We start from the raw sequence: 14,580 nt of genomic DNA on the forward strand, positions 1-14,580 counted from the left end.
TCCTGTGGGCCTGTAATTCTCAGGCTCAGACCAGGAGTCTCCGCTGGGAGCAAGTGTTGGGTGGGGGGCCCACGAGAGTCACCAGGGGCAAGAAACATTCACCACCTTGGCACGGTGGCTGTGGCACAGGTGTGCACACATGGAGAGGTTTGTCAGGCTGGGCTTTTGAGACGGGTCACTGTGGGTCTCAGCAGAAGGGACGGGAAAGGACATTTATTAAGTGCCTGCTGTTTGCTAGGCGCTGGCTCGGTCTGCTTTTCTTTCTAATTCATTCATTTAATGAGCGCCTAGGATGTCCGAGGCACCAATGAGATCCTGCGGACCCCGCAGCAAACAAGTAGCGCCTGTGCCTGCCAGGCACTGCTGGTTACCAGGGAGACATCAGGGAGGTGAGGTCAGTGACGAGAGTACATGCAGATGGGGGGCGAGGACAGGGTGTCAGAAAAGGCTTCCCCGTGAGAACGAAGTTGAAACAGATCCGACGGGTCAGGAGGAAGTGAGCAGCCGCGGAGCAGGAAGAGCATCGTATGCGGAGGGACCAGCGCACGCAAGGACCCCGTGAAGGCGTGCGTCCACGAGGGCAGAGAACAGGGCCGAGCAGGGCGCACTGTCTCGGGAGGGGCCTCCGAACCAGCGAGTGCCGGCTGGGAAACTGAGCCTCAGTGTGGCGGGTCCCAGCTGCCCAGCGAGCATTGCTGGGGAGGAGGCCAGCTTTGTCTGTTCCCCCTCCACTCCCACATGGGAGGCCGCCTGGGCTCCGGCCTCCGGCTGCCCTCACGCTTCCGCCTCTCAGCCCCACAGGGCCCACGGCGGGGGGTGGCCATGGAGCCTTGCCCGGAAGAGCAGTACTGGGACTCGCTGCTGAACACCTGCGTCTCCTGCAAACCCATCTGCAGCAGCCAGATTCCGCGCACCTGTGCGGCCTTCTGCAGTGAGTTCTGGGGCCCAGGCCCTCGCTGCAGGCGAGCAGCCTCTACTCCTCACACATGGGGCCTGAGGGGGTGGAGGAGGACAGACAGTGTGGGACCCTCTGCCTCTCGACCCTCCTGCCAGCTTGCAGCTTCCCCAGGGTGCCCTGTTCCTTCCTGCCTCAGGGCCTTTGCACAGGGATATTTAACCAGGGTTCCCTCCTGCCTGACCTTTAGGTCTCAGCACCAAGTCAGAGCTCGTCTCTGACTGCCAGATGGAGAGTGGGCCCTCCTCCGTTCTCTGCTTGCACTTCTTTCTGAGTCTTTCTACTATAGAAGTTATCAAACTGAGAGAGAACAGCATAACAAACCCGCCTATCCATCAGCAGCTTTAGAAATACTGCTTTTTCGGTTCCCAATCATTGTTTTAACTTGTGTATTTTAAAGTAAATCCAAGAACTCGTATCGTTTTACCTGTGAATAGTGGATCATGAATCCTTAATACATAGGCCTTCAAAATACAAACTCAACATTTTATCACTCCCAGAAGTAATTCTTTAACATCGTCTACACTCACGCCATATTCTGATTGTCTTGACAAGTGTATTTTGCTTGCCTGATGGAACTCATCATGACTTGTATCATGTTCTTTCCTGTGGGTTTGTTTTATGTGTGTCTCAACCACTAGACTGTGGGCTCAATTCCTTTCTTAAGCCTAGCACAGTGCCTGACACACAGTGCTTCATATAAATACTGGTGGAGTGGAGCTCAGAGAGGCTAAGTGACTTGCCCAAGAACACACAGCATAACAATGGAAGAGATAGGATTTGAAAAATGACTTTCTGACACCAACACCATGACTCTGAGCCACTATCCTTTAGTGAGGTGGTCATTCATTATGTTGACCGACAAACCCTGGAAAGAGGAATGGAAATGACTACATTTCATGGTTAAAAGATGAACCATAAAGCACCATGGCTGGGAGAGACCCACCAGCTGATGGGCTGAGGAGCATGGAGGTTTTCTTGTAGGAGGCACCACCTGAGATTGATCACTGAAGGCTGAGGATGTGGAGGCCAGGTGAGGGGGAAGGGCGCCCCCTGAGAAGGGACCAGTGTGGACAAAGGCCCAAGACCCAGAAAATACAGCAGAAACACTCTGGCCCTGTGGGGAGTCTGTGAGGTCCGGCAGTGAGGGTGGTGGCCTGCGGAGCTGTCACCTACACAGGCACATGGGGGACCCGAGGAGGGTAGGAGGTCATGGCAACCCTGGGCCAAGGCTGCCATTAGGCTAACTCCCCCTGTGCTGGGGTTGGGGGCCCAGGGCCAGGGCAGGGCAAGGGGAGGTCCCAGATCTATGCCTCCCTGGTCTTGTCCTCTACTTTGAAAAGGACATAAGGGCTGGCATGTCTGCACTGCAAAGAGGCGTGGTGAATATTCTACTTAAACCTTGAGCATTATTCACTATGTGTCAGGTACTGTGTTGGGGACTTCAAATCCTCATAGCAACTGTAAGAAATCACCATATTATATTGTGATTATCCCTCTCCTGGGAAACAGGAGACTGAGTCACAGAGAGGCCCAGCTGCCACGTGAAGTGGGAATGAGGGTGCCCCAAGCCTGAGTAGCTTCAAGGTCTGGCTTCTGGGCCTCTGTCGTGTGCTGCCTCCAAAATGCCTGCAAACCTGCCTGCAAGTCACAGTTCCATAGGAACAGAATCCTCCTTAGAGACAAAGGGGACCCGCCCTGCAGAAAGGCAGGTCTGTAATGCACTCAGAACTGCTCTCTGAGCAAGTATGAATGGCCTTCGTTTTGCTTCGCTTCTGCCCCTGATAGTGATACATGTTTGAGCACCTGTGACTCTCATTTATTATTAGGACAGGAAGAACAGTCGTTCAAGCTTTCCCACCTCCTGTCCAGGCCCCTCCCCAACTCACCAAGGGGTATGCTGGCTTCCTTCTCCATTCCTTGTATTTATAAGAGATATGCTTCTCCTTTATGAGATTTGAAAAATCGAAATAAAGAACTCCTGTGACAACGTAATAACTTAGATATCAATGGTAAAATATAACTAGAAAATCTATATATGGTTAGTACTAGGAAATGCACTTTTAAATAATATGCAGAGCAAAGAACAAATACTAATGAAAAATAACATTTTAAACTAGATATAGAAAAAAATACTACACATCAAAACACATGCAGTGCAGCTTAACAGCACACAGTGGACAAGATACCATCTAGTGTTTGCATCATGGAAAAGGACTGGGACTACTCTGGAATTGCTTTTGGGGAACTGGACTAGGATTTTTTTTCACTGGGATGCCCTTTGAGGCCAAACCTGCAGGTCCTGTGTGTGTCCGTCACCCAGTAACATCACTGATCTCTGTCTCCCAGAGTCACTCAGTTGCCGCGAAGAGCAAGGCAGGTACTATGACCTGCTCCTGAGGGACTGCATCAGCTGTGCCTCCATCTGCGGACGTCACCCCAAGCAGTGCACACACTACTGTGAGAAGACGCTGAGGAGCCAAGTGAGCCTCCTACCAGAGGTCAGGAGACAGCGGGCCGGAGAGGCCCCGACCCGAGCAGACACCCTGGGGAAGCACCAGGTGCCAGAGCACAGAGGCTTGGATGCGGTTCCAGGTAAGCCACCTGCTGTGTTTGGCCTGCACTTGGTTCAAGGTCCAAGTGGGTGGAAGGCAGGCACCAGGCCTCAATAAGGAGGGGCTGTGAAGCAGGAAGTCCAGTGCATGCAAATAACCAGAAGCCAGACTGCGGGGTGGTCATCACAGGAAGAAAAACTAGGCAAAGTTTACAGAAGTCTGGGCAAGAAGAAAGCAGCAGAAGAAAAAACACCAGACAGTTAGGAGTCTCCTGACAGCCTCTGAATGAGCTCTCAGAACACAGGGCCACAAGTGACCGGCACAGCCAATCTGTGAGCAAGACCCCCAAGCCCATTCAGAGACGGAGACTCATCAGGGCCTACAGGCCATGTCTGCCCCACACAGTGTCCCTCCGGAGGTCTGGGACTTACACGTGTCCCACTGTGTCCCGACATGTGTGTGTGCAGGTGAGGCCAGAGCTGGGCTTGGCAAGGACTATAAACAGAAGGTGCTGAGTCCAGACCCCGGGTCCTGAGGGTGGGGGTGGGGCGTGGAGGATGGTCACACAGCGGAGCTGACCTCTCTCCATCCCCTCCTGCTCCCCACATCCTGCCCCCCGACTCACTCCGCACCCTGCCAACCCCCACCTCGGCCCACTCCACCTCTCTGGGAAGGGCCATTCCTTTGTTTGATGGGAACAGTGCAAGCTTAGCTGGGCTGAGGCTCCAGGCATCCACACCTGTGGCCACTCCCCTCCTGTCTCTGTCTTCACGGGGCTTCTCTGTGGGTCTGTCTTCCTCTTTCTAAGGACACCTGTCATTGAATTCAGGGCCACCGTCATCCAAGGTGGCCTCACCTCCAGATCCTTACATTTTTTTTTTTTTAAGTTTTGTTTTGGCTACATCGGGTCTCAGTTGTGGCACACAGGATCTTCCCTGCCTCCTGCAGGGTCTTTCAGGGCTCAGTAGCTGCAGCTCTCAGGCTTAATAGCTCTGTGGGATATGGGATCTTAGTTCCTCAAACAGGGACTGAACCCCCACCCCCTGCATTGTAAGCTGGATTCTCTTTTCCCCAACTCTACTTATTTATTTTCAGCTGCACTAGGCCTCTGCCCCTGCCAGCAGGTTTTCTCTCGTGGCGAGTTGCAGGCTGCTCTCTAGTTGTGGGGCACGGGCTTCAGTAGTTGTGGCCCATGGGCTTAGTTGCTCCATGGCATGAGAGAACTTCCCAGCCCAGGGATCGAACCCCTGTCTCCCGCACTGCAAAGCAGATTCTTAACCACTGGACCAGCAGGGAAGTTCCCCAGATCCTTAACTTGGTCACATCCACAAAGGCTCCTCTCTCACAAATCAGGTCACATGTGTGTGTAGGGTGCCTGCCCAGGGGGCTCCGTGGGGGCACATTGGCATATAGCCTGGTGGTCGGTCTTGTCCCTGGCTTTTTGCTTATCTTGGGGCATGGAGTGTTTTCTCTTCCCATCCCTGCCACTGCCACATGCGACGTCACCACTGTGAGGGCTGCCCCCAGGCCTGAAGCCAGGGAAGAGGTGCAGACAGCCTTGTGCACCTACCTCACTCCTCCCCAGCTGGCCCACTTGCTGGGCCAGGGCTGCAGGGATGCTGGCCAAACATTCCACTGGGTCCGGCGACAGCCAATAGCGTGGAGGCGGAGTGTCTGCCCCAATCCCCCAGAAGGCAGACCTGACCATGAGCACCAGTGGCCGTGGGCCCAGGCTCAAATCCTGTCCTCCCTCAGCCACACCAGCCAAGCCAAAGCCACTAGGGCCCTCAGGATGGTCACAGCACTGCCAGTCTAGCTGGCTGGAGTTCTAGCCCAGCAGCAGCAGTTTCCAGGCGAGACTGGTTCTGAGAACAGTGTAAAGGGTTGAACAAATCAAACGGAAAGTTCAGTTCAGTTGCTCAGTTGTGTTCGACTCTTAGCAATCCCATGGACTGCAACATGCCAGGCTTCCCTGTCCATCACAGACTCCCAGAACCTACTGAAACTCATGTCCATTGCATCGGTGATGCCATCCAACCATCTCATCATCTGTTGTCCCCTTCTCCTCCCGCCTTCAATCTTTCCCAGCATCAGGGTCTTTACCAATGAGTTAGCTCTTTGCATCAGGTGGCCAGAGTATTGGAGTTTCAGCTTCAGCATCAGTCCTTCCAATGATATCCAGGACTGATTTCCTTTAGGACTGACTGGTTTGATCTCCTTGCAGTCCAAGGGACTCTCAAGAGTCTTCTCCAATATCACAGTTCAAAAGCATCAATTCTGTGCTCAGCTTTCTTTATAGTCCAACTCTCACATCCATACATGACTACTGGAAAAACCATCGCTTTGACTAGATGGACCTTTTTTGGTAAAGTAATGTCTCTGCTTTTTAATATGCTGTCTAGGTTGGTCACAGCTTTTCTTCCAAGGAGCAAGCATCTTTTAATTTCATGGCTGCAGTCACCATCTGCAGTGATTTTAGAGCCCCAAAAATAAAGTCTCTGTTTCCACTGTTTCCCCATCTATTTGCCATGAAGTGATGGGACCAGATGCCTTGATCTTAGTTTCCTGAATGTTGAGTTTTAAGCCAGCTTTTTCACTCTCCTCTTTCACTTTCATCAAGAGGTTCTTTAGTTCTTCTTTGCTTTCTGCCATAAGGGTGGTGTCACCCACATATCTGAGGTTATTGATATTTCTTCCAGCAATCTTGATTCCAGCTTGTGCTTCATCCAACCTGGCAATTCACATGAGGTATTCTGCATATAAGTTAAATAAGCAGGGTGACAATATGCAGCCTTGATGTACTTCTTTCCTGATTTGGAACCAGTCCGTTGTTTCATGTCCATTTCTAACTGTTGCTTCTTGACCTGCATACAGATTTCTCAGGAGATAGGTCAAGTGGTCTGGTATTCCCACCTCTTTAAGAATTTTCCCCAGTTTGTTGTAATCCATACAGTTAAAGGCTTTGGTGTAGTCAATAAAGCAGATGTTTTTCTGGAATTCTCTTGCTTTTTCGATGATCTAATGGATGTTGACAATTTTATCTCTGGTTCCTCTGCCTTTTTTAAATCCATATTGAACATCTGAAATTTCTTGGTTCATGTACTGTTGAAGCCTAGCTTGGAGCATTTTTGAGCATTACTTTCCTAGCGTGTGAGATGAGTGCAATTGTGTGGTAGTTTGAACATTCTTTGGCATTGCTTTTCTTTGGGACTGGAATGAAAACTGACCTTTTCCAGTCCTGTGGCCACTGCTGAGTTTTCCAAATTTGCTGGTATATTGAGTGCAGCACTTTCACAGCATCATCTTTTAGGATCTGAAATTGCTCAGCTGGAATTTCATCACCTCCACTAACTTTGTTCATAGTGATGCTTCCTAAGGCCCACTTGACTTCACATTCCAGGATGTCTGGTTCTAGGTGAGTGATCACACCATCGTGGTTATCTGGGTCATTAAGATTTTTTTGTACAGTTCTGTGTATTCTTGCCACCTCTTCTTAATATCTTCTGTTACGCTATACTGTTTCTGTCTTTTATTGTGCCCATCTTTGCATGAAATATTCCCATGCTATCTCTAATTTTCTTGAAGAGATCTCTGCTGCTACTGCTAAGTCACTTCAGTCGTGTCTGACTCTGTGTGACCCAATAGACGGCAGCCTACCAGGCTCCCCTGTCCCTGGGATTCTCCAGGCAAGAACACTGGAGTGGGTTGCCATTTCCTTCTCCAATGCATGAAAGTGAAAAGTGAAAGGGAAGTCGCTCAGTCGTGTCCGACACTTTGTGACCCCATGGACTGCAGCCTACCAGGCTCCTCTGTCCATGGGATTTTCCAGGCAAGAGTACTGGAGTGGGATGCCATTGCCTGCTCCGAAGAGATCTCTAGTCTTTCCTATTCTATTGTTTTCCTCTATTTCTTTGCATTGATTGCTGGAAAACTTGCTTGAAAATGAACCAAGCACTGCCCCTGGTGGCAGTGCTCAGAACTGTGCCTGCCGGCCTGGTTCTTAGGCATGCACAGAGGTCACCTCCTTTCCAGACAGAAGTCCCTGGGCCTGGGGTCAGCAGACAGCGAGGCACTGGGCCAGGCCGCTCCATCCCAGGGCCAGGTCACTAGGGCCGAGACAGGGCAGCAACCAAGCTGCAGACCTGAATGGCTTGGTGACTGAGCACAGGAAGCAGAGCAGAGGTGGGGACCCTGTGCTTCCATCTGGCAGCCAGCAGGCTCCCCTCTCTTTCCTGTCTGGAAGGGGTGACATGCATGAGTTGTGATGGGAGAGAAAAGGCATTAAGACCGAGGTTTGGGGCACGCTCCCCAGAAGCAATGCCTGCTGGAGGCGGGGTTGTCGATTCCCAGGTGTTCCCATCGAAGCACATCTCATCCCAGGCTGTACCCCAAGTGCTCGCCTTCCCCTCCCTCCTCACTCCCTGCCCCTGAGGTCCGGCCCATCTCAGTATCCATCATGCAGCTGGTCCCCAGTCAAGGACTGCATCCACGTCACCGGAAGTGATAGTGCAGAGTCTGTGGGACTCTGAAAGCATGCCCGTGTCTCCAGCCTGGGTGCAGCTAGAAGGTGACATGTTCAACGGTTCAGCCCAGCCTGACCTGAGGGCAGAAATCAGGAACCATCTCCGAATGCCAGCAGCCAGTCTCCAGTCAGTCTGAGTGTTGGAATTCACACTGAAAACACCTGAAATGTGCAGATGTGTGGTTGTGAATTGACCTGGCGGTCCTGTGTACTGAGCAGCGTCAGAGAATAGACGCTGGTGGCTGCTAATTCTGCCTCTGACGGGAAGGCTTGTCCAGCCGGCCTGATGGTTTCACTTTATCCCGGGGTGCATAGGACCAGACGGAGAGACCTGGGAACTGGGAAACATGGTGTCACCTGGTTCTGCACACCCTGTGACCTCTCCCTGGATCCTCTCACCTCTCAGGATCTCGGCCTCCAGATCAGGGTCTTTGCTTTCCCTCTCCCACCCAAGGCCTCTCTGAGCTCTGGTCAGCACCGCTGGCCTGAGGTGGTGACACCAGCCCGCTCAGAGCTCTGTAAACATCAAGGCAGCACAGGCCAGCAGTCACTTTATCCAACTCTCTCTTGGGAGTGTGTGTAAGGAAGAGGACCAGTGTCCACGCTCATCATGTGTGTATGTGGTTGGCCAGGCCCTGGCCTGGAGTCCATCAGGCTTGCCACTGATTCCAGCTCTGCAATTGGGACCACGGTGATTCTGAGGCTCAGTTTTGTTTTCTGCAAGATGGACTATAAGGCGGTACAACCACTGTTGAAAACCATCAGGCTCCTCAAACAGCTCAACACAGAGCTGCCATCTGCCCCACACTCCACCCCTGGGATGCGTCCATGAGAGTGAACACAAGGTCCACATGGAAACCTGCAAGTCTGACACCACTCCAATGTTCCCTGTGGACAGACAAATGACACACGTGGCCACAGGCCTGAGCTTCGGAAACACACTGAGGGGCTGACACAAAGGCCCTGTGCTGCAAGTCTGTCGGTGGCCACAAATGGTGCAGAGACAGCCTAGTGGAGCCTGGGAAAGGGGGGTCACCACGATGGGGGGCGGGCACACATGCAGTGGCTGCAAAACCCTGCGAACACGCTGAACCCCTGCCTCCTCTGCTTTACAGCTATGTAGCTCAGTCTCTAAAGAGGTGACCAGCCCTCACTTCCAGAGCACGAGGATCTGGGAGATGCTAGAGAACGCACTGTGTGCTCCAAAGGCAGCAGGCGGCCAGCAGCCCTTCCTCCAGGTGGAGGGAGGCCCAGGGCAGGTGATGAGGGCAGGGCTTTGGCTCAGGCCCTGAGAGGCAGAGGGACCAGCACCCCATTTCCCTAGGGCCCCCAGCTTTACCCCTGCCCCCCAAACTCAGAAGCAGCTGCACTGTCTCTCTCTCGAAGCTTGTCCCCACAGGTCGGACAGGCACACACCCTCCCCCTCCCTGGATAGCTATCTCCCTGTTCACCCAGCCACCTCTGGTCCTGCTGCAAGTCACACGCCAAAGGAGACAAGAGCAAAAACGGTGTCCAGCTCCACCATTTCAGAGGCTGCTCCAGGCCAGGGTGGGAGCAGGCTAAGCCTGACCCTCCAAGGGGGTGAAGGGTAACCACAGAGCTTGCGTTGGGCTGACAGGGCAAGAGCGAGCATGGAGGAGGAGGGGCTGCTCCCTGAGGAGAGCCGCCTCAGGGAGGCCTTTCTCATTCTCACCCTGGCCTTGTCCGGCAGCGCCTGCAGGGCTGAAGCTGAGCGCTGACCAGCTGGCCCTGGTCTACAGCACGCTGGGCCTATGTCTCTGTGCCATCGTCTGCTGCTTCCTGCTGGCCGTGGCCTGCTTCCTCAAGAGGAGGGGGGTCCAGGTCTCCTTCCCGACCCGCCCAGGGCCGTGTCCCACGCAGGCCAAGGCCTCCAAGGGTGAGTGTTCACTGGGGTCCCAGGCATCGCTCTGTCTTGGCCCTGCCCTGTTCCTAAGTGGACGGCACCAGGCAGCTCCTCCTGGGGAGGCCTGGAGCTGGTCGGTGCAGCACCCGCTCAGACCAGATGAACAAGGTCAAACATCAAGGTGAGAAGGGCAGGGGCTTGAGGAAGGGTGGGTGGAGCATGGGATGGGGGTGTGAGGCCCGCAGCGCTAAAACCAGAGGTGGTGGGTCTCCTGGCGCTTTGGGACTGTAAGATCCGCACCTGCACATCCGCCCCGGCGGAAGAGGAGGGCGTGGCCGGGCTGCCTCGGGGAGAAGGTGGAGGAGGAGGGGTCCGCGCCGAGGCCAACGCCCTCTCCTCTCTGCACAGATGATTGGATGGAAGCCGGCCGCGTGGCAGGGACGCCTCCCGAGCCAGTGGAGACGTGTAGCTTCTGCTTCCCGGAGTGCAGGGCGCCCACCCAGGAGAGCGCAGGCGCGCCCCCGACACCCGTGTCCGAGCGCACAGGGAGGAGGGCGAGCCAGGAACAGAGCGCAGCCGGACAGCCCTGCGTGCGCGCTGCGAACGGCGGGATCGAGGTGGTGTACACACCAGCGCAGGAAGGAGGCCTGGCCACGTGAACCCGGGGGAATGGTGAGGGGGTACAGAGAAGTGGGGGACGGGGGTGGGCAGAAGGGGAGGAAGAGGTGATGGGGGCAGCGGGGAAAAGAGCTGGGGGAAAGGGCCAGGGACCTCATTCTTGACCCCAGGTCTCCACTGTAGGTCACCGTCACCTCAACGCACCTGCGGTAAAGGCACCGCCCCTGCTGGACTCAGCCCCGGGGCCCCTTGGCGGAAATAAAACCTCCCACACTGCCCGCTCCTCACTGTCCTGGTTTGGGTCGCGCCTCCCTGTGGTGACCACCCAGTTTCATGGCTCCTGCTGCCCCTGGGTTCCAAGCCTGGTCTCCGCGGGCCTGAAATCACATGTGGACGGAGGTGGCGGGCTCTGCACGTGGCCGACAATGGTGCACTAGGGCTGTGCCAGCTTGCATCGACCTCACAAAACCCATTCCCTTCTGTGTCTCCTGGGAAGGCGTGAAGCAGCATGCCTGTGTGCCCTGTACACGTGTATGTGCAGCGCTGCCCCCACCAGTCAGGGCCGTGGGGTGGACAGAAGCTTGAGACCAGGCATCACGCTGCTTGGAAAGCCTGGGACCGTGCCACAGGTTCACGGGCCGGAGTATGCTCATTTAGACACCAACCTGCACTACTGTATTGTATTTTTCTTTACATCAACTTTTCTTTCAGACCTACTTGGTAAATTTTATGGATTTTGACTGGTAACAGTAACTGAGCATTCACAAATTTTTGATGTTACATATATTTTATGTCTGTGCGCAGTCGCTCAGTCATGTCCGACTCTGAGTCCATGGACTGTAGCCCACCAGCTCTGTCCATGGGGACTTTCCCGGCAAGAATACTGGGGTGGGTAGCCTTTCCCTTCTCCAGGAGATCTTCCCAACCCAGGGATCGAACCCAGGTCTCCTGCACTGCAGACTGATTCTTTACCCTCTGAACCACTGGGGAAGCCCATATATTTATATCAATATCTATATGATATATATAGTCTCTATATAATACATATATTTTATATCAATATCTACATGAGCAATGAAACCTATATTTTAGTAGCGTTTAAACCTGAAAATACAAAACTATTCTAAGCAGCTACGTAGATAAACACAAGATTATGCAAACCATTCATCCTGTATCTCCCCAAACTGCCTGGCACCCCTACATGCACCAAAGGTTCACACACACATTCCTGGAGGTGCAGACAGGAAATACACTCCCTCTTTCCCCATCCCCTGTTAACAGGCCCTGTCTGCTTCCCAGACTGGATGGTTTCAGCTCTGGACCCTCCTGCCTCCCCACCCAGGTGTTGCAGGGCTGTTCCTGCCATAGCAGTGACGGGAGGGGCTGCCCCGCCCTCATCCTGGGTTGCAAACGGCCAATGTGTGTCTCTGTCCAAATTCCCCTTTATAAGGCCACCAGTCACTCTCATGACCTCACTTGAACTTGATCATGTCTGTAAACCTGCAAACAGTGTCGCACTTAGAGGTTCTCGGGGTTAGGACCTCAACCCTTGAGAGTGGGGGGCATACATCCTGCCCAAAACATGGTTCTTCCAGAGTCCGCCTCCACTTCAGCTGTCTGAAGGCAGAGCTCTGACCTGCTGTTCAGAGGGCCCCCTGGGGCAATGGGACGGCCTGGTGCAGCGTCTCTGGGCAGCCCTGCTGGATGCCAGCAGAGTCCTGGCACAGCTCTGAGCTGCACCAATGTGCTCGTGACGTGAAGGTAGGCTTGTTCCAAAGGTGTGCAGACTCCCCTTCCCTCTGCAGCTCTCTGAACCCAAGGAGAGACTTCTGAAGTGGGGGGTAGGGGAGGAGTGGGAGCTGCTGAAAAGACAGGGAAATGCATGCCTGACTATATAGCTTTCCACAGACAAAAATCTTTTGGTCAGTTTTCCCACTGGTCTTTTGTATAAGTTTATGTGGGGTTTTTTGGCACCCTCTCCCCCTTGCCTTTTTAAGACCGAGTTTCCTTGCTGGAAAGAAAATCTGAAACTTTAAGTACCATTTTATCCATGTTTTCCGTTCTGATGGATCTGATTCCTGCTGCTTGCTGCAGCTCCAGCCCAGGTCCCGGGGTACCAGTCCTCACTGGCCTCCTTGAGGCCACCCTGTCTCCCAGGCCCCGAGCTCAACTGAGAAGGTAGGGATGACAGAGTCTGCAGCGACTACTCAGCACTCACCCACTGTGGCCACTTACTGTGTCTATACCTGGCCGGCAAGGATGAGGCAGTGGGTCAGCCTGGGCTCAGCCCAGCTCTGACTGCCTGCCCCACTTCACTGTCTTTAGGTCCAGCTTTACTGAGATGTAACTGACAGGTAACACTGTGCAAGTTGATACATGGCACATTTATACATTGGGATATGCTCTGCATGGCGTCAGGAACACCTGGACTCCCAACCACAACCCTCCGGACCCCGTGAGGTGATCTCTCATGTGACACAGCCTCACAGCGGGTCAGTCTCACCCCAGAGAGTTCATGCCTTTGGCTAGCATCTCCTCCTTCCCCAATTCCAGCCCCAGGTGACCACCACTCTGCACTTTCTCTAAACACTGGTCTCTATGCTTACCCCTCTCTACATTTTTGCAAGAGCTATTTGCAACATACACCTTTACTTGATGTCAGTTAACCCACAAGCAGCCTCACTTCATTTGGCTGCCCCAACTTCGTGTCGCTGTCCTGATGCCCATGATCCATGAGTATTATTTTTGCTTTAGAAACTCAGTATCTTAACAGTGATTAAAAATAAGAAAAACGACACCGTGTATATTTACCTTCAAGTCTAGAAATCATTTTCTGTGTGCAGACCCAGGTCTGTCCAAAGAGCTTCCTTCAGCACTTCTTGTGCGAGTCTGCAGGTGATGAATTTATTCAGTTCGAAAGTCTCATTTCTGAGATTTCTTCTGGATAGATTCTGGGCAGCCAGTTTCTTCCTTTGAGCACCTCAGAGACATTGCTCCACTCTCTCTGGTTCCCAGTTTCTGATGAGACAGCTGTTAGAATTCCCACTTTTGTTTCTCTGCAATGTGTGCCTATAAATTCTGTTTTTTAGCAGTTTGAAAATGTGTCCTGGAGTTTTCTGCTGTGGGCAGGTTTGTTATTTACCCTGCTTGGGGCTCTCTTGAGAAAGCTTGCATCTGCAGTTTTTTTGTTTTTCATCATGCTGTCATCCTTTCAAACTGCTGGGTACTGCCCCACACCCCAGGCACCCTGTTCTTTGGGCTTCCGCCCCGTCCCTCGCTTTGGGTGGTCCCAGCGCCGCCTCCTTCAGCTGAGGCCAGTACACACCCTTGTCACGCAGCGCCGTCACGTTTGTCCAGGGTGTCCTTGTCACCATGACCAGGTCTCCTAGAAGGTCCTTCCAAGCAGCTCCCCCCCACTCCACTGAGGGCCCATCTGTTCCACACGGTTTCCGAGGGCCTTCAACACATTAACCCTAATGACTCAGAATCTCCACCTGACAGTTTCAACATTCAGGTCTTCGGACTCTGGCTCTGCTGCCCTGTCTCCTGGCAGGAAGCTGTTTTTACTTGCTCTTTTGTGAGTCCTGTGCTTTTCCTACCGAACACCAGATCTCTGTAGGACGCCAGAGACTGAGATTCGAAGTTTCCACGCCTGGAACTGGCCACCCTTTCTCTGCCCGGCCCTCAGTGAGGGGCCGAGTTGCTGAGTCACTGGCTGAGTTGGCTGGGTGGTTGTTGCTGGGATCACCCTGGGGCCCCTGGCTTCACCCGCCCTCGGGGTCATGCTCTCAGGTCGGAGCGGCTCCCCAGTTGCTGTGCGCCTACCTGCCTCCCTCAACAGTGCACACTGTGTCACTCAGCGCTTCCCCCCATGGGGTCCTGTCTCGGCTGCTGGCCACCCCACCCACCCAGAGCAGGAGCCCTCAGCGTCCCGCCTGCTGGAGCCTCAGGGCCACACTGACCCTGCTTCTGCTTGGAGTCCACAGACGCATGGACCATCTCTACTGCACGGAGCATCACTCTGGCCCCCAAGCTGACAATGTCCTGCAGACTGGTTTTGACTAGT

General features: G+C 53.6%; 1 protein-coding gene across 1 annotated transcript; it reads left to right on the forward strand.

The window, feature by feature from the left end:
• The first annotated feature begins 738 nt into the window (after positions 1-738).
• Positions 739-10,555, forward strand: TNFRSF13B (TNF receptor superfamily member 13B). The gene is made up of 4 exons (XM_068977462.1): positions 739-931; positions 3,305-3,550; positions 9,744-9,929; positions 10,305-10,555. The coding sequence occupies exons 1-4, from the start codon at positions 739-741 to the stop codon at positions 10,553-10,555; spliced, it is 876 nt and encodes a 291-aa protein (XP_068833563.1).
• Positions 10,556-14,580: the final 4,025 nt, after the last annotated feature.

The sequence above is a fragment of the Capricornis sumatraensis genome, chromosome 8, assembly GCF_032405125.1.
Source record: "Capricornis sumatraensis isolate serow.1 chromosome 8, serow.2, whole genome shotgun sequence".
Lineage (NCBI taxonomy): Eukaryota > Metazoa > Chordata > Mammalia > Artiodactyla > Bovidae > Capricornis > Capricornis sumatraensis.

Excerpts from the sequence above, each read along its gene's own strand:
- TNFRSF13B (XM_068977462.1), top strand. The coding sequence starts at position 739 with ATGGGAGGCCGCCTGGGCTCCGGCCTCCGGCTGCCCTCACGCTTCCGC. Across the intron at positions 932-3,304 it reads CACCTGTGCGGCCTTCTGCA|AGTCACTCAGTTGCCGCGAA; the intron begins GTGAGTTCTGGG and ends TCTGTCTCCCAG. Across the intron at positions 3,551-9,743 it reads AGGCTTGGATGCGGTTCCAG|CGCCTGCAGGGCTGAAGCTG; the intron begins GTAAGCCACCTG and ends CTTGTCCGGCAG.